Genomic DNA, 20297 nt, shown 5'->3' with positions numbered 1-20297 from the left:
TCATATGAAAGAGTAATTCCAACAGTACAAAATTTACAAAATTGGCTGCTGGCAATCATACAAAAGAAAACATGTAGGAAAATTACTGTTCAATGGAATTTGCTCATCTCCCTGAGTATGTTGAAAACATCTTTACTTACAGCTACCCAAATTAGCTTTACTCAAGCAGCAATACAGAAATATGTTAAGTTCGAACAGGGCTCAAATGATGTATTATTCTTCAGTAAAATCTTCACATGCCATCTAATTCTATTCCACCTAATGTTTCATCCTGGATGAATAGTCTGGGGCAGTGATCGCTCATCTGAGTTGTGATCTGTCCAGAAGGTTAAGACCCATATTGGTAGAAGACAACATAGTTTTTGAATAGCACTTTCTTTGATATTTGGAGCACAGAATAACACAGAAAGGGGATGATTAAAATATGACAGGGAAGGACAGAGAAACAGAAAAAAAGTATTTGATCCTGACCTGCAATATCTATCACGCAAAGATTATTAGCCATTTAAATGTGTTTATGTTAACTCTAACTAGCACAGGAGTATTTGCCTATGCCACAAAAATGTTGTTGAACTAAATTTGGGTAAGATTTGAGCACTACATTTTGCCACAGCTGTAATCTACCATGGTATCTATCCCCACTTTGCCTAGGTCCCTCCCTAAACCCCCAAGCTTTGCACTATTTCCATCCCATACCTTCATAATTTAATGTATTAACCAAGACAAAAAAGCAAGGGAAGGAAGACAAAAAGTACAACATAATATGGTGAAAAAGGAGTCAGTAAATTCATTTCACCATGAAAAGAGAAAAACTAAACATCAATGAGAATACTACATAAAGATAGTTGAGTTTCCAGCAGAAACCCAGGCAGCAGAGCCAGGAGAACACTTTTTCTCCTTGATGATTCCTCAAATAATCTGTATTGTTCTGTTGCACAGGACTTTGGAGAAGCCAATACTCACTTTGTAAGTGAATTTTACAGTCTTCTTTCTGGATTAATATATGTAAAAAAAGTGTCATTAGCCACAGAGAGAGAAAGAACAAGGGCCTTTTAAGATGCTGTAACAAACACCATGGACTTACAGCTATCCATAGACACAAAAAACAAAGTTCTAAATCCTGTGTTTTCTAACTTTCAGCAACAAAAGCAGACAAAGCAAGAGAACAATAGTTACAAAACATTCTGAGAAAAAAAAAACAATCCAAGGTTGGAAGTGTTCAGCAACAGAGGAGGGGGGCATGGGAATTTATTTCAATTATTATTGAGGAATGACTAGTATTCTTATTCACGTTCATATTCACCATTAAGCCAGAGGGGAAATGGGACATTTAAGAGTTGATCATAAATGTTTTTATTTCCTATTCAAAAGGAAAATAATTCAAGGAAATTATCTCCTTGGGAATACATCTGATTTAATTTAGACTTGGAGAAGACATCACCAAACAACAAAATCATTATTAAAGTTCAAAACTCTTCTAGGAGTACAACTTTGAACAATGTTTTCCTCAGAGAGCATACATCAAGATGATCTTCAATAAAGTCCTGGGAAGAGGAGAATATTCAGGAGATGCTTCTGGTTACATCATATTATAAGAAATATATTCACCCAAGACAATACATAGTTTTGTGGGAAAGAGTCAACAGCCTGTACTCCAGTTGGCATTAAGTTCAGATGCAAGCATGTTCTGTCTCTTCTGCCTCATCATGGTTCGTCAAAACAGATGAGAACCATGCACATGCTTCTCTGAAGAATCATTTATAAATATCAACCTATCTAAACATGTTTGTGTACATCGAAGCACATTAAGAAGGCTTCAAATATAACTCAGAAACCATTTTAAAGGTTTGGGGTTTTTTTCTTTTCTTTTGAAAGTTTTTTCTCTCTCTCTCTTTTTTTATTTTTGGTGGTGGAACTTTGGTTGGTTATTTTGTTTTGATTTTTCTTAAGGCTTCAGGTTTAGTCAAAACATTTCCCATGGTCCTTCAGGGTTCCTATACAAATTATTCTACCTGTAACTGCAGACAAATTTGGTGTCAAATAATGTATATTTCATGTATCATGTACATGAACAGAGCAGAGCAGATCTGGTAATTTGCCTTCTTACAATCCAAACTATTATTTTCAGATTTTCCAAATAACTAACCTCAGCAGAGTTTAATTTTGCTGTAACAATGCCACACTTGCCACTAGTCATTGAGATCTGACATGTAGCCCTTATCCCCTGCTTCACAGAAAAGGCAACTTTAGACATCTTGTTCTGTAATCAGAAATAATGGATTTCTTTAAACCGAAATTATTCTTCAGCTGTAACTTAGGGGAAATTGAGCATGCAGTACTGGTAAATTGGTTCAAGGAGGTTTTTTTTAGGCTTCTTGGAGAGATTAAAAAAATCTACCCTCTTTTCCTCCAACTGATGGCATGCCACTGTAAGCTGGATGGAGTGCTGTGGGGAAAAAATACCAATTACATATGTAGTAATGAGACTTATTCTACTGATAATCACTCAACATGAACTCCTTCTGTGTCTTGTTGAAGAAGTCTGTTAACCACACACTGCAAATCTCTCTTATATTGCAGTTTTCTCACCTCCAAACATCTGATATACCAGTGTAAGTCCAACCTTTCCTTCAGAGGGTATGAAGAGGCCTCGTGCCAGTGCTTACCAAGAGCTGACAAAAACATGTACGTGCTGACAAAACTCTCCCTTGGTCAATCAGTAATGACTGCTTCCATCACTGTAAAGCCACATTTCTCAACTGGGATTGCAAAATGACTCAAATGTGGCCCTGAAGTGATATGAGATATACCTCAGTTTAAAAAATCCCTCTCTTTAATAAGGCTTTTGAGGGTCTTAGAAAGGTAGATAAGCTACAAGGATATTATACTTTTCAAGAGGTTAAGGAATATTGTTGCAGATGACTGAGCATGTCTCCTGGTTTTATCAGTTTCTGATGACAACGAACTTGTGGCTCAGCTGCCATGCAGAGTTTCACCTTATCAGAAACTCTCTGCTCAGGGCATCAGCCACCAGCATGACCTGTGCTAATTTGCTTTTAAACAGTAATACAGTATTCCTGAGCAAGCAAAAATCTCTCTCTAAAGATGTGTTAGTATTTCTACTACAGTCTAGATTGCATTCCACTGTCTTTAAAGAAACACGATATGACCATCCTGTTCTTACACTGATGAAATGCATCCACACACAAATGCCTGACAGAATGAGAGATCAAGGTTCATCAAACATTGGCTTCACTTCCTGCAGAAATTCCAATTCAAATTCTTTGTTTGAATGCTTCCGGCTGAAGTGCTGCCTCAATAATTAGTTGTTTTATTTAGGCAAAAGAAGAATCTTGTTGGGCAGCCCTCTTGAAATGGGAGCATCTTTTAAAAACTAAAGATGCCAATGTTTTAGAGAAGTGTGGCTTAAAACTGGCAAAGAGAATCAAGAACTCTAGTGTATTTTCAGGCTCTTTGGGATTTTGACTTCATTTTAGAGGCAGATAGGCCGGGTGTGACATTTACAACTGTCACAGACACTCCTTTTCAGCTGAAAAGACTCGTTCTGATACAAGACCATGGCACATAGCTCATAGCTTAGGCAAAACCTGGCCTAAACATCAATACAGAATCTTCTCAATGATAAAGATGCATATATGACCCAGCTTTGAAAACAATGTCTTCACTGCTGATATTTGTGGAATTCAATAAATGTCAAGAAAAAAAAATGGAAGGATCTTGTTTTCCTTTCTGGTTTGGTAAACATCAACCCAGTTTCAGAAGATCTGGGAACAGTGGAAACTGCCATTGTTCAGAATCAAAACAAAACTGACCATTTCTGAAAAATCATTTGGAAACCTAATGGTTTCCAGGCCCTCTACTCTCCATGCAGGTTGCTTTCTATGAACACCCTTCATATTCTTGTCTTCACATTTCATTACTCATGAGACTTTGATTCCAGAACTCCATGGGGATCTTTTCTTAGGTTGAATAAAAACAGGAATGAATTTAGTTCTAATATTCCTTAGTCCATATTTTCAAGACAGAGGCTGAGACAAAAAAAGGAGCTTTATTAGTATTTGTTCGTTTTGAATAATGACTACAGGTGCACCAGTATGAATGTAGTAATTTTACTGTGGATTACTGGATTCAGACCCACAAGGTACTTTAAGGTTTTTATGAGGAATTAGATCCTTAGCTGCAAAAATTCAGCATCCATTCTAGCTATTATAATCCATTAAGCTCCTTTTACATTCTTTAACAGAAGACTTCAATAATAGCACAAGCATAATACCCAATAATATTTCACCACACTCTAGATACTGGGCTAATAAAAGGTCAAATCCCCTTCCACCTTTCTGTTACAGAACGAAAAAATATCCATTTTATATCCATCCAGTTGTCCTGCTTTAGAATTTTGAAAAAAGTCATAATTAATTCTTATTTTCATAAATTTTCAAATTCTATCATCCCAGGCTTCAGGAATATTTATGGTCTCATCAACTGACCTCTCTTAGACATCCCGAGCACTTGAGGGCCAGTGTCGGACAGCAGGCACCAGGGAAACACTTTGACATGGACATACTGAAGACCAGGGAGCCAATACCAATGGTGTGACACAGCTTTCACAAAGAACTGTTCTACATCCAGGACTACATGTTCTGTGTCTTGTGATTTAACATAATAACCCCTAAACAGAACGTCAAGATTTGCTGTAAAACACATTCATTTTTGAGCAGTAAGATTTTAATAAGTGGAAACGAAAGCCACCTAAAGAACAGTCAACAGACTATAGCTTTTCTGACTTAGTATTGCTAATTTCAGTGTACCACCACTACTTTCCTGCATTCTCCACATGTCTATTTGAAGCTGGGCACTGCAGTGAAAGCTCACATGAAGGTATCAGTATGACTGATGGGGCTTCCCCACTGCTACAAGAGCTTTGCCTCCTACTGGGCTGCAGATTCAGACTCCCTTACACTATCCTCTGATGACTCTTGCACTTCTGGCAATGCAATTCTTCAAAAGGAAGGACTTAACCTGACTGCCCCATGTCCACAGAAGACACAAAGTTTTTCTGGGAATGGGGAGTATTGCATCCAGACCTCTTCGGACAGAGCACAGATTTCTGCGCTTCCTGGAAGAATGCTGCCATCCCCGTGGTAAGGAAGGGCAGTATGGCCATCACCATCATGTTCACTTAGATGTCTTATCATCTTATCACCACTGTCGCATCTCCATCTGGATGGAGGAAGGATATTAATGTGCAATACTAGGTCAGATATCGGAACTCCAGAGAGAGACAAGCACTCAGACCTTGTCTGCTGCGTGGCATTTTCTTTCTAGCTGTAGGTGACGCCCTTTTCACCACACACCACACTGCCCGGACCTCTCTCTCTCTTTGATTCCAAGATGTTTATACTTAGCCTTGGTGGACTGATTGCTCAGCTGAAGTTAGACATCTACAGTGCAGGAAACATAGTTCCTGATTTATGAGGCCCAGATGTTCCACCAACATCAGAAAAATGAGAATAACTGAATGAGGGAGGCGTACCGGAAAGACGTGGGAAGTAGGGAGGCTTATCGGAAAGACGTGGGAAATCATTTTCTACTGACCAAAAAAAACAACTCAGGTCTGGCTGTGAAGTGCATTGTATTATTACCCTGAATATTAGTCATTTCAGAATGTAACCACAACAGGTTTTCCCATAAATAAATCAAATCACTTCCCATGATTCTCTCATCAAAAACTTCCTATTTGAATGACAGTTTTTAATTACTAGATCAAGTTCTGTTTGCATGAAGAGTTTCCATTTCAAAGAAGTATTGCTCTGATATGAAAACTCTCTGGAGAAACATCCTTGTCATTGAAAAACGCACAAGTTTTGACTCTGCGGCTTTCCTCTGGAGAGGCCATGGCATAGTATATACAGCAAACAACTCCATCAGGTTCTTGCCAGATGCATATACTTTATTTGCTACTGAACCACTATGTCCCTGGGTGAGCCTCAATTCCTGTATGCTTCTGTTCCCCTGTCTGTAAAAACAGATGACAGGGATTTTATAAGATCCCCCTGGAAGCCTTGGGAGTGGTGCCCATTGGCTGCCACAAGCTGCAGATGTAGTTTACATAAAAGGCCTTTGCCCTCTATGGTGAGGATGGGACAGGGAAGCAGCTGTTGAGGTGGTGGGGAAGCTACAGGGAATGAGGGACCAGTGAAGCAAGCCTGAGCTGAGCTTCTGCCAGGATTTGCCATGACAGAAGAAGTAACTGCAGCTTTCATCCTACCCTCCCTCCCCTTCTGCCAGGCAGCCGAGTGCCTACCTGTGCCAAAGAGCCAAAACGGGTCCTGCTAGCACCTGATGGGAAGAGCTACAATTTGGCTTCTCAAAGTAATGAAGGAAAATGAATGAGAAAGTGTCCTATTAGATGCTGGAGCAGCACAGAGGGAAGAAAAAAAAAAAAAGGAGCTTGAAAACCACTGGATTATAATTTTATGGTAGTATTATTTGATGGGCTGACTTAACAAGTCTTTCCAACTTTGGTTCCAGAGATTGTATGGATACTTCCCTATCTCACCCAGGTGTTTGAAGTTTAATTAATTAATGTTTATAAAGAGCGTTACAATTTCCAGATGAAAGGTCCTATGCAAGTGCAATGTAGTATTACTCATTGAGGTGATTGGGTTAGAGAGTATCACATTACACAATACAGCTCTTCCCTCAATGATTTTAAGCGTTTGAAGTTCTGATAAAATGTGTTTATCACTAAGACAGATATAATGGAAATACTCTCAAGGCGTGACCTGGATTATGAAAGCAGAGGTATGGTTTTGGGAATGGAACAAACGAGAATTAAAACAACTCCTGAGGCCAGATTTGTCTACAGTTGTATAAAATATATTCTGTTCTTCCTTTTTTCCCTCCTTGAGTAGGCTTTTCTTCTCTTCTAAAATAGAACCGGTTATTACGACGGGTGTGAGCAGACATGCAACAGTTCACGTTCAGTTCTTATTTCCATACTCATCCAACTTGACATTTTCTCATGACTTTCTCAAAATTATTTTCTGTTCTAATATTTTTTTTTTAAATGTTTGGATTAACCCTAAAGGCGAACAGCTTCTTTTTGGAAAGTTCTGCTTTAACCAGTAATTAAATGGAATTAAATCAAAAACTCATGGACAATGCCAAGCTGGAGACTGCAGCCAACACACTCAAGACAAGATGACCAGTTTTGACCCCCCAGTACAAGAAAAAGCAAGGTAAATTTAAGCAAGCTTGAAACAGGGTTACCAGGGTGTTCAGTGAACTGGAGCACCTATGAGGAGATGCTGATGGAAGAGGACACATTCACCCTGGAGAACTGCTGGCTTCAGGGGACTTAACAGCAGCCTTCCCTTATCTACAAAGAAGTTACTGAGAAGACAGAAGGCCCTTTAGTGAGATACACAGTGGGAAAACAAGAAACAATTGCCATAAAAGAAAGAAAGGCTTTCACTGGATATAAGGAGAAAAAAGATTTAACGGCAGATAATTAAGCATTGGAGCAGGTAGCCCAGAGACTGTGGAATCTCCATTTCTCAAAGTTTTCAAGACACAAATGGACAAAGTCCTGAGCAACCCGATGTGAAATTAGTGCTGACCTTGCTTTGAGCAGGAGGTTTCTTTCAATACGACTCAATGGGAAGGGAGGAAAGCCCTAGGTGATGTCCACTTGTTCAGGAATGGGCTTCAACATTCATGACTGACTTAAGAGAGTTGAACAAGTTTGCCCAAAATTTGTTTGAAAAATAACTTACCCTTGATTTGTCAAAAGACAGTTGTTAATATTTTGACTGTCAGGTTCTATTTTTGTTCTTCCTCCTTCATTTTCTAAAAAACTTATCACGATAGCAAACAACAGAGATTTGGTATGGCTTATAAATAAGGCTCTATTGCGCACCTAGATGTCTTAATTAAAGGTGGAACAAGCCCAGGATTTTTAGTAATACCGGGTAAATCAAGAACAATGCACTTTCTTTGTGCATTTCTGACTCTTGAAAAAGAATCTGCATCAAGTTAAATCTGTGAATTACTAAAACATATCCCTGACTAACCAAATTACAGAACGCAATAAAAGCTTTCTTTAGCTAAGTCTTCACAATTTTTGTGATATTGAAGTAAATAATTAATTTTATTAATAGCTCTTATTAATTGTTAGTCTTCTAGATAAATATTCTTATTCTTGGCATTTTTAACATGTTATTATCCCAAAATCCTGCTTTATTCCCACTAGGAATTACATGCCCAAGTAAACCAAGTAATTAAAGTGTAACAGAAGCACACTTGCCATAACTCTGATCATTCTAAATATGAGATGATAATTCTGATTTGTCCCTAAACAGAATAGATAACTGAGTGAGGATGTTAAGAAAACAGGATTGTTACAAAGTTACATGTCAGTTTGCTCCTTTTTTTAATCAGGCTTCTTACTCTCCTCTCTCCTCCAGTTTACAGAAATCTGTAAGATCAAAATGGAGCAATGCAAAAAGATGAAAAAGAAAAATCTTTAAAAGATTTGAAAGTCACTACTGACTGCAGACTCAAAGACACATCTTGCAAATCTCTTTCTTAATACTCTAAAGAGGCCAAAAGCATTAAAGACAATTAGACAATTAGGAAAATAGAAATCTTAATAGTGACTAAACTGAACAAACATAAGGGTAAGAATAATGTACAGATACTTAAAATGCAATAGAGTAGCTATGTAGTTGGCAATTATCCTGAGTAGTTTGGGGAAAAGGGCAATTTTTATGCTTTGCTCCAACAATTTTTGGCAAAAAAAGTAAATAAAACATTTAGTTTTCATTGCAACTTCATGACATTAAAGGTAAATCTAGGAAAACATCTTTGTGGAGAGAGCATTCTCTGCCTAACATGTTAATAGTAGTTAATGAACCAAAACCCACAGAAATCCCTTTGGACAGCTAACAAACACACACAGCTATTAATTAGGTCACAGTTGTTTCCTCACAAATCTTTTGTTCATTTCAGTTGTAGAAAACACCAACATATCCATTAGACCTGTGGGGAGGTATTCACCAGAGAAGAAAATATTTATTTATTATATGTTAAATACTTGCAATTACCTGACTACTTATGGCAGTTCTGCTGGTTTCTCTCTTTGTAAGTAAACTATAATCACTGAGCTCACAATCTATTCTACTCCTCAGAACACCACTCACCTCATCAGATGGAACTGTTTAATTTTGTGTACTTCAGTCAACCACTGTAATTCAAAGATTTTAAAATGTTTTGAGCATCCAGTAAAAAAAAAAAAAAACCACATGGAAAGAATTATCACCTTTCACTTACATAAGACAAAAGTTGGGAGGTATTTTTTAAGGTTACTACAAAGAGGTGAAGGTTAATTTCTGCTTGAAGCCCAGTTAAATTTGAGTTCCACTTATGAACACAGTTTGTTGTCTATGCACTTGTTTCATTAACTGGCTGTGAAGAAGATGTTTGCAAAGCGCTCATGTTCTTATTGCAGAAAATTGTGAGACTGCAGGCTGCAGTCAGGGACACAAACCATTTGGATTTCCTGAGAGCCCAGGGAACACCACTGTTTTTATGAAAACAATCAACAAGCATTTCCTAATTTCTATGCAAGTGCAATGCAGTGTGGGGCAGACAAGCTGGCAGATAAGGTATAACATTCCTCTATTTGAAGCAAAGATGGCAGAAGCTGCTGCATTAGTAGTGCTTCATCTTCTCTGAACCCTTGCTTTGGAAAGTTGGCCATGTTCATTACCTCATCAGTCTAGTCCTACTTCTCCCATCAGTACTTTTGCCCCAGGGCAGCTGCTGTCTCCTTACCTCCATGTCTCCTGCCCCAGCACCTCCACCACTTCCTCCTCACACATCCCACACCAACTATTGTCACTGCCTCCCTCGGCCCACCTAGACTACATTAATGCACCTGACCGAACCCAGCTGACTCTGTCCAGAACCTCATGGGTGTGACTTCACAGCCTCCCAGTACTGGCAGAGCTTATTTGCTCAAGTCTCCTGCTGCATCTCACCTGCAGTGGGTTTGTGCCTTGTTGGATGGAAAGCACGAGGCCAGAGAAAGCAAGAATTTTTTCCAGGTCATTATATACAGAGTTTTATGAGTTGAGAGTTACAGTAGCTAGGATGACGAGGTTAACTTGGATAAGCCTAACATACAACTTAGACTCTTTAACCACTTTTGGGTCAGAATTAAGAAGAATCAGTAACATTATTCTTCAGGAAAGAAAAAAAAAGAGGTGAAGCAGTTAGCTGTCTTACCATAATCCTATCACTGTCAATAATGGTGTTCAAGCGGTGTGCAATGGTCAGCACTGTGCAGTGAGCAAAGGTTTCACGGATCGTCTTTTGAATGAAGTCATCTGTTCTGAAACACAGCAAGAGCAATGAAGACAAAAATAAGATGTTTGCATGGATAACTGAATGGCAGGCAGATTTTATGACTTCATCAAACATGACTGGATGAAAGGAAATACACTAATAAAGTTATTACATTACTTCTTCCTCTTGTTATACCAGATGACTTGGAAGTGTATCATGAAACATACTCCAAAGTCCACCCTTCCACACCTGATGAGGAAAGGGCTTTTTCTTGTAAGTAGAACAATAGGCTTCATTTCAGGAGACTAAGTTCTCAGACTTCAGTTACAGAAAAGGGAAAATTCTTAGATTCAGACAGTTCTACTGATTTCTGCACCCAGAAACACTGTTATTCTCTTTCAAGATTTAGTTTGTGCAAGCAGGGAAGAAATGTTGGTGAAAGTAAATCTCTTTCATTGCAAATCATCTGAAGAATACAAGACAGCCTAGAACTAAGGTTCTTGATTTAAAATGCAAAAGAAGATCAATTAGAGGAGATGGTTGGTAAACTAAAACAGTACTGGAATAGCTCAAGATCTGGAATACTGAAAAAACCCAAAACTCGGGTTTACTGTGTAAATCAAAAACATTAACTGGAATGCACAACCCGAGGAAAGAGATAGAAGTTTTCAAGTTAAGAGTGAGCCTACTGTATGAATTAACCATCTAAGAAAAGGACAGCAGAAGGAAACATAAGACTTGTAAAGAATGAAAACTAAGCTAGAGCACAGACACTGAAGTACAGGGCTGAAGCAAAAACTATCGCAAATGAAATTGAGAACTGTGAAAAGGAAATAAAATTATACTGATAGGTAGTTAAGACACTAGAATGTTCTTTAGCCATATAAATGAGTATTAAGGCAAAAGATAGGCAACAGTCATTGAACTGGAGCTCATTGAAGTAACTAACTGTACAAGAGAAGCACTGACACCACCTAACAGTCAGGCTTATACGTCGAGGTCTCTAGAGTCCTCTCTTAAGTCAGTGAAAGGGAAGAGACATGGCTGGAAGGTGAATCTGAGAACCTGGATTAGGCAGCCATCCGGTGATGAATGCCCTCTAGAGGCACCTGACAGCCCAATGCACAGGCAGCCTTGGGCCCCGCCAGCCAGGCCTTTTGAATACTCACATATTGCCCACTAGCCTTCAAAAAAACCCCAAAAGACAAATGGCAACCATGGAGAAAAAGGAACAGAAACCAAAATTCTCATGCAAGACAGAATGACACAAAGATACTGGTGTTAGTTGCTCCAGCCTAGAAGTTGGGCAGTTGAAAGCATGGGTCTCATTTCCAGGATTTGTATTAAAACATGAATTTGTTCTTTTATATCTGTGATGACTAGAGAATAATAAAATGCTGCAGATTAGGTTAAAAAAAAAACAAAGGAGATATGTGAATAAACTAGAATATTTAGGCACACATTGACTGCAATCAGTTGCTTGTGAAGCCTTAATTCTTCAAATTTTTAAAAAATAATGGGAAAATAAAATACATAAAAGATTTATAAAATGTATCTTCATCTGATTAAGTAGTAGTTTTTTAGACAGAAGTAGTACTCCACACTGAATCTGTCTGCACATGATGAATATCTGGTATCACTTCATGAATTATGCAGAGAAAATTGTTCCGATGCCATCATGCCAGGAGGCACCAGCAATAAAAAGTGGATAGACAACTTTGGAAGAACAGGATGACTTAGAGGAATGAAGCAACTATTAAGTTTCCACAGTAGAAAGTACAGCTCACGGTCTGAAGGACAAACATAGCTTCTGTTACAAGCTAAGTTGAAGCAATCATCACGACAAAGGAGAAGACAGATCTCACTGATGACAGGAGAACTATCAGAAAGAAGGAAGACATAAACAGTTAAGTAAGAATTCCATGCACTCTGTTACCTCTATTTGGGGACAGAAATATTTAAGTTCTGTCATGAGTTTAAGAGAACTGGGTTTTGGACCACAGTCTGAGAGACTTGGTCCTTCTGCTCCTACTTCCTAAAGAAGCTCAAAAACAAAGTGGGAAGCAGGTGTTCCTCAACTCCTTTTGAACAAAAGCCAGTAAGCAATCAGGGAAAGAGACAGAAGGAAAAGTCAGGCCAGGGCCAAGCTCTTTAGTTCTGTGTTATCTCCTTAAGAAAAGGAAGTCGTTCATCATGTTCCACATCACAGCAATACCAGTCTTTTCACCCCAGTGTTAATGCATGTAATATTTTTTTTGCTTTCTTTTCAGCAACACCTCAATAATCTGACTACTCTCACTTCTAAAAGGAAAAAAAAAAAAAAAAGGACATCCATGAAAACACTCATTATGGAAGAGTCTTATAGAGACAGCAGGATATGTTCTCTGCAATGGCTGAAATAGCAAAACAGAAACAAAATATTCAATACTCCCTAGAACTGTCTAAAGAAAGCCTTTTTCTTTCCTTACAGTCAAGTTCAAGGTGAAGTCTTCTACAAAGCTACTACAGAACACATGAATCTGGCTCAGGAACTTTGATAACAACTTCATAAATGACTTAAAATTATTTGTGATTCAAGTTATTCCTACTGTTTTTGGAAAATGCCTCAACCTTGAACATCCCTGTCCTCTGCACTCATTTATTATATCTTCTTTTATTACATGCCTTCTTTATAGCACTACTTCTTCCTATATTTACAAGAAAAAAATCTCTCATTCTTAGAGAGATACTATCAAACTATTATCTTAAACAGGTATTTCTTGAACACAAGCTTATCACTAACAAGAAACTGCTGTCCCTATTGTGGGCGTAACAAATGTTCTAAAATGAGAGTACAGAGTAATCAGGAACAGACTTAATAGCTCCATCTTCAAATATCACAGTACAAGATCTTGTGCAGACGTTTCCGCTGACTGACACCTGGCTAGATCCTCTCCAAGGCTCATGGTAGACCTCAGAGCACAGTTTTTGGGACAGCAGGCAGAAGCACCATCAGTAACCTCCTGGAGACTCTCAGGAAGAAGCTAGGGAAAGCAAGAAAGTCTAAAAAGACCAAGAAAAGTACCAAAGGAAGCATTATTTCTGCCCCTTTCTTGGGGAATAAATGGACTCTTAGTGGTGCATACCCACACTGAGCAAGTGTCTAGGCAAGTGCCAAATGGTTTCATCACCCACTTCAGTAGATCAAACCCCATCATCTTTAAGGCACATTAAAAACCAAAGATGCAACCTGAATACCAAAACCAGGGCTGCTGGATGACAAAAACTCAATCCTAATCTGATTATATAAATTTGGGAACCACGATACTCCCTACTGCAAGGAACAATACAATAAGAAGGCACAAAATGGTGGTATAGCTGTCCCACAGGCACCAGGGATCTAACACCAAGTTTCCCAGCAACCCAAGATCTGGTGCAACCTGAATTAGTTGACTGTATAAAAAAAACTATCTAAAGAAGAAGAATAAATATGATCTGAAGGAGAAGCAACCAAGCTGCTGAAAGGAAAAGTGGGTAAGTCATTATCTTCTGGCATTGTCCTGAAAGCATATCTCACACTACACAATTCCTGAGAGGCTAAGATAATTTCTCCAAAAGAGAAAGAGGTACAGATAGCAGTTAGATGTAATAAAAGGTTAAATCTTACAAGGTTAAGATGGCTAATGAACTGAACTATGTACAATTGCTGTCTTAACCAGACTCAATGAACAACCAGTGCGAAAGAGTGGCAGTGGTTTGCTCGCCAAAAATTTTGTTCTCTATAAGCAAAAATACCAGTTAACACAATTAAAACAAATTTAGTATTTTTAAAAAGTCTCAGTTACTAACGATTTTGTTTCTGTGTATCACCAAAACAACTACACAAAGATTTTCAGCTCTTCTGCTCCAGATTTCACACAACTTTCCAGACCAATTTGACTGTTTTAAAACCAGACTCTATTCTTCAGAGTGAGAAAGGATCAAGAAGATAAAATCAAATTAAAGGTCTGTCACTTATCACATAAATCATGCAGGTAGTCTGACTTAGGGCAACCATCTTTATGGCAAGCTCCTCCTCCCTCCCACAAAAGCACTGACACCTCTGCCACATGCAGAGCAGGTGGCATCTGTGAGGAGCAATGGGGAAAATAAGAGGACACATGGGAGCCAGAACATATGAGAAGGAGGGAGAAGGATAAATTCAAATTCCTTCCCTTCACTCCCAGTAGCAGATAAGAATGGCCTAGCTGAATTGAAACGTGGTGGGGAGTCCCCTCAGTCTGCTGGGGAAAGTACAATGCCCATGTCTCACCCTGTATCCACTGCCTCACGTCACCTCACCCTTCCTTCTCTTCCTGCCACCCCTAACCCGTGCCATCCCACACCTGCTTCCAGGTTGAACTGCAGAGGGGACATGGGGGCAGCAGCAGCTGAGGCTGCTGAGAGAGATCAAGAGCCAGAAAAACAAGCAAACAAAAGGAAAAGTATCTCCAGGGATGGCAGCAGCTCGCCATGGTCCCCCATTTCAGGTGCTCGTGTGCTTGCTGCCAGGTGAGAGGCAAGGGTGCCAAGTATGGGGGCTGTGCATCAGAAGAGGAGGAGGTTTTCCTTACACGCCAAAAATGCCTCCCTAACTGCTCAGTTAAGCAACCCACATCAGCATTTCCTGATGATCATCCTATCAGATCGCACAGCTAAAAAATACTTGGCTCTAGTTATACCAACACATTAAGGAAAAGGTAATAATGCCTGTAATGCAAACTGAATTCAAAGAAGTTCCAAGTTATTATTTGTATTGTTATGCCTAGAGTTGATACAAACAAACATTTACCTTATTATAATATATATTGCAGCACACATTAATCAAGATCAATTAAATGGATAGTGCAAGTTGAGAACACACATGTGAGATGCCAAAATAGGGAGGATGAGTAAGATGGTATTAAATTTCCACACCTATGATTAATCATAGTTAATCTATCAGAATTGAGCCAGCCAAAAATAAACCAAGAGTAAAAAAAGAAAAAAAAGAAAAAAGAAAAAAAAGAGAACCTCTGGGAAAGGAATGCACTTTTCCAAAGGTTTTAGAAATATACTGTCAGCTGAACTGTAAAGCTACCCCAGTGGCACCACTTCTTCCCCAAGAAGATGTTAGAAAAATGAGTCACGCCCAGATGACATACAAAATCCTTAATGCATCTGTTTGAGGGACTTGCTGTGTTATTGTCCTCTTTGGACTTTGAGTTCTCCCTCAAGCCATAGTTTGTTGGAACTATATATTCAGCTCAGACTAATTGATGCAGTACGTTTGCAGTATTGTTTCCAAAATATTTCCACCAGTGCTTCAAATGTTTCAAAAATTAACAGTGGGGGTACTTAGCTATTGTAACAATTTAACAAGGATTGTCATTGAATTCTTTTTTTGCTATTGAGGTTGGATGTTCTTCTAGAAGTACACTCTAGTTCAAACAGGAATGAATTCAGGAAAGTTCTGCTGGCCTGAGTTATACAAGACAGAATAATGACTAAGTGAGTCCATCCTGTAGACTTAAACATCTCCAAAACTGTTTTGGAATTCCTGTGGTGTTTAGGACATCTTACCTTCTGCCCTTGCCCCTATTTAACCTTGAGCATACCACACCAGCATCTGAGCCATCTGAAAGGACAGCATCTCATAACTAGAAGTATCTGGTTTTGCTTACAGCCATTTTTCACCTTTCTAGTTTTAGGGAGTTTTGGGAGCAAGATGAATTAAATATTATTTATTTATTTCCAACAAACATTTCTTCCCAGGAGTCAACAGAACTCAACTTGTTTCATGGCTATTCTGATGTTACAGAGATGCATTTTCAAGAACATGCTTGTCTTCTAATCTATGGCTGCAGGACAAATAAACTTTGAATAATAATTTCCCTACTCTATGGAATGCACTGAAATTAGGGCTCTTTTGAGTGCTTAGTTTATATCATCTGCTCCATGGCCAAAGCTCAATCATCCCATTTTGAATAGACAAAAATTATGGTATCATCAAAAACACACAACAGCAATACAAACTAAATGAAATGTAAAGCATTTAAGTTCATCTCTACAGCAGGGATGAACATATTAGAAGAGAAACCAGCTCATTTTACTATAACAGATTTTCGTTTTACCTTGGGTCCACATTTGCTGTTGCTTCATCAATGATAAGAATACGATTTTTTTTTAGAACTGCTCTGGCAAGACACACCAGCTGTCTCTGACCAACACTAAAATTAGATCCAGATTCTGCCAGCTGTGTCTCCATTTTGTTGGGCAGATCTTCCACAACCTCCTTCAGTTGCACCTGTTGACATGTAAACATATTGTAGGATGAGTAACTCTCTTTTAAATCAGCTATTGTGTGTCTGATGACACAATAATAAGTATGCAAGGTTTGCCTTTTATATTCTGACACAAAATGAGTAAGTGCCAAGTTGGATTACAGAGTGTGTCAGTTATTAGAATTCTAAAAACATTAAAGCATGTTGTTAAGAATCTATTAATGTTCATTAAAACCAAGATATGAATCAAAATATAACCAAGGCATCATCCCAAAGGATATTTTTTCCATAAAAAACTTATATAACAATATACGCATCTGCACACACATGCACACACACATACACAAATGCACATATGATAGTGTACCTTTTTCCATCAACAGCTATACCTTTTTATCAAAGCTGATAACAGAAAGCATCTAAAACTTAACACACACAAGCACAGTAATGTTATTGTTACATGGATTTTAAATACCAGATGTACATTATTAGATTTAGTAATTCACCTCTTCCAAGGCGTTCCACAGCTCTTCATCAGTGTATTCATTGAAAGGATCTAAGTTTTTCCTCATAGTTCCAGTGAATAAAACAGGCTCCTGAAACCCAGTAAAATCAGCATTCCATTATAAATACCGGTTTTATAATGCAATAGGGAATTAAATGATAATCACAAGTAACCTCTATCAAGAACAGCACAGAAATATCCAACAACAAGCTATGATTTTTGAAACGCAACGGGGTATATTACAATATACTTAAGGGGGAGCAGCATGCTTAAGGAGGATGTGAGGGGGGAGGCAAGTGTTCATACTATGTATGAAGATAATTTACTAAACAGGACAGGTCTGTTTGCAAATTGCTGTACACAGTTATGTTGGTACTTAAATGGGCATTTACATGCCACTGTTCTGATGCCACAAGCTATATATATACTTATATGAAATCGTTGCTATCCTCGTGGTATTGTTAATGAAAACCAACAACTAACACTGTCAATGAGCTCACACTCCCAAATTACTTTTGGGCAGTTTTGAAAACCTGTTTTTGAAGTACATAAACCGGACAGGAATCAAAGAACTTACAATGCCTTTCTGGTTTTCCTTCTGTGTTTGGCTGTGGGTTTGGTGTTTCATTTTGTACCATGAAAGCCTTTCCATTTTACCATCAGGGCTAAGCAGGAACAGCTTTCACATTTAAAACCAAAACACATGGAAGTTCATCTATACTGCCACAGCACCAAAGCAAACTTACTTAGAAATGGAGCAGTACTGGGCAAAGCTCTCACTCAAAATACACCAGGGAGTTAAATCAGTACCTTCTCCCATTCAGGTACCAATGTGTGTTTACCTGTGGTTGAAGCAAGTTTTGTTCTACTTCAGTTCCCAGTCAGAGCAGTAACAGATAATTAATCAAACTGGCACAAACCAAATCACACTGAAAAATGTAGTATTTAAGAAGTGGGAAGAGGACTTTTGGTTCAGAACTCTTTAAGCAACAGATCAGTACTCAGTAATGCCAGTTGCCAGACCTGAGACATGCACTGACATGACTTAAGGGCTAAAACTCATCTTAATACCACACATAAAGACAAAACAAGTCAAAAGCTGGCTAACAGTGCTAATCACAAATGGAGACCATTCATCATGTCGTCACACTTCTTTAAATTGGGAAAATTTTAGGCAAAATGTGTTGGTTTGGCTTTTTTTTTCCCCCTAGGAAATAAAAACCAACTTGCACTGGGTAACTTCAGCTTACTCTGAGATTAACTTGTCACGACTTTTTCCCCATCTAACCCCAGTGATGCCCAGCTCCAAATAGCTGCAGCAACCAGAAGAGAACTCAGACCTTAACTCTTTTATTTTATTTTAATTTCTAAACCATCTGAGTGCTATAAAAGGATTTAAACAGACAGAACATGCCATAAGTAATATAAAAGAAGATACACACTTCTTGATGTAAGATACCAATTATTTGAAAGTATCTGCTGCAATAGCAATATCATTGAAGACCTGCTGAATGAGCAAAAGGGTTTAGCACAAAACATTTCCAGGCCAAAAAACAATTTTCTTCAAAAACACCTAGGAACTAATTTGTTTAACAATACATATTTAGCACATCATTTGGCATATTTTGAAGGTATTGTTACATTTATTTTCCGTTTCAATACATTTTTATAGGTTGGCAGAAGAAGAGGTTGAACCTATAAAGTGTTCATAACTAATATGAAAGTCCTAACAACAGACATGTACTGCAACAGAAGATAAGGATATACTTTAATTACTATTTCTGACACAGATTATTTTTTAAAACAGTCTGGTTTATGAGAGGAAAGCAATAAGACTAACCTGTAAATAATTGTTGTAAAAATGCTTGCAGTCAGAGAGGCAGACAGTATTTGCATAGAAAAGATTTACAAACACAACCTTTACACAGCTCCATCCAAGGAAGCAATTAGAAGCCTAAGCACATTTTTATTTCTCCTGGTAGGTATTTAAACTCACACACAAGGAAACTTCAGTCTTGCCTCATCACTCTCTAGGAATGGTTCTGCTTAGCATGTTTCATGTTGCAATTCTAATAAGCATCTCTCTCTGGTTTTTCAGCTACCCACATAATTATGAAGATATTTGCTGTGAAATAACAACCTGATGTTACACTGCTATTCCTATTATTGACACTACTATTAGCACAGTACAAGACAATGCCTATGTACTTTTTACATGGCAAAAACCTGATCCCAAACCCTTCTTCCTCCTGTTCTTTGTACCATTGCTTGATAGTTTTGCATATTTTTAGTAGAAACAGCCTTCCCTTACATTGAAAAAAAAATGCTACCTGCTAGCCTTTGGACACTAAAAATTTTTGGGACTATGATGCAAACCTTATTTAAACTTGACAAAAATCATAGCATTCCACTGGATTAAAAAAGTTTTAAAACTATGTCAGTAGACCTGTGTATGAAAAAACTTCACATGTATAACTAAATGCAGTGAACTTGAGAGCATCTGTATCATTCAACATGTAGAAACTGTATTTGACCTGCAGTTTTCCTGTCACAGTATTCTATTTTGTTCAACTGGGCTGAATTCTTCAAAATGTAAAAATCCCCCACAACAGCTATGGGCAAGGCTTTCAAAAAGCTGTAGACCTTGAATGAACTGATGATCATCTACTTTCACAAGAAAGGAATGCTACACACAAACAAAAAAAATTAATTCAAATCCATATAAAGTTCTCTTTACATAAAAAAGACGACTAGTTCCAGTGAGTACTGCAATAACAAAGCCTAAAGCATGCAGAAACAAAAGACACTCTGCATTAGGCAACAATCCAATTGCTGGGGAAGTACCTATTTTTTAAATTTTTTTTCAATAGCATACCTCTTTCTTTTTGACTCCTATTCTATGAGGAAAAAAAAAGCCTCATTACCATTTGTATTAGATTCTTGACTTAAAGAAAGTAATACACTCTGACTGCCACCCTGCCAACAGATTAGTACACATTCAGATATAAGTCTAAATACAGATTCTCTTATAACATAGAGAGATCGGAGAAATAATGCTAAACATGGCAAAAAAAGTCCTCTGGTTTACAGTCAACTCTTCATTCTATCTGCTAGAATACTGCAGATGAATTACTTTCCAA

The 20297-nt window shown here is 38.1% G+C and overlaps 1 protein-coding gene across 2 annotated transcripts in view; it reads right to left on the bottom strand.

Annotated features, from left to right (window-relative positions):
- The window catches only part of ABCC4 (ATP binding cassette subfamily C member 4 (PEL blood group)), a 141204-nt gene that overhangs the window by 13235 nt on the left and 107672 nt on the right, over positions 1-20297 (bottom strand). For both annotated transcript variants that reach the window (XM_083854651.1, XM_083854649.1), the window contains 3 exons: positions 17159-17248; positions 16503-16675; positions 10312-10417 (listed from right to left, as the gene is read on the bottom strand). In XM_083854651.1, coding sequence (XP_083710777.1) covers positions 10312-10417; positions 16503-16675; positions 17159-17248 — 369 coding nt within the window. The remainder of the gene's footprint in view (positions 1-10311; positions 10418-16502; positions 16676-17158; positions 17249-20297) is intronic.

The sequence above is a fragment of the Zosterops lateralis genome, assembly GCF_965231275.1.
Source record: "Zosterops lateralis genome assembly, chromosome: 2".
NCBI classification, from domain to species: domain Eukaryota; kingdom Metazoa; phylum Chordata; class Aves; order Passeriformes; family Zosteropidae; genus Zosterops; species Zosterops lateralis.
This window is presented reverse-complemented; position numbering and strand designations above follow the sequence as displayed.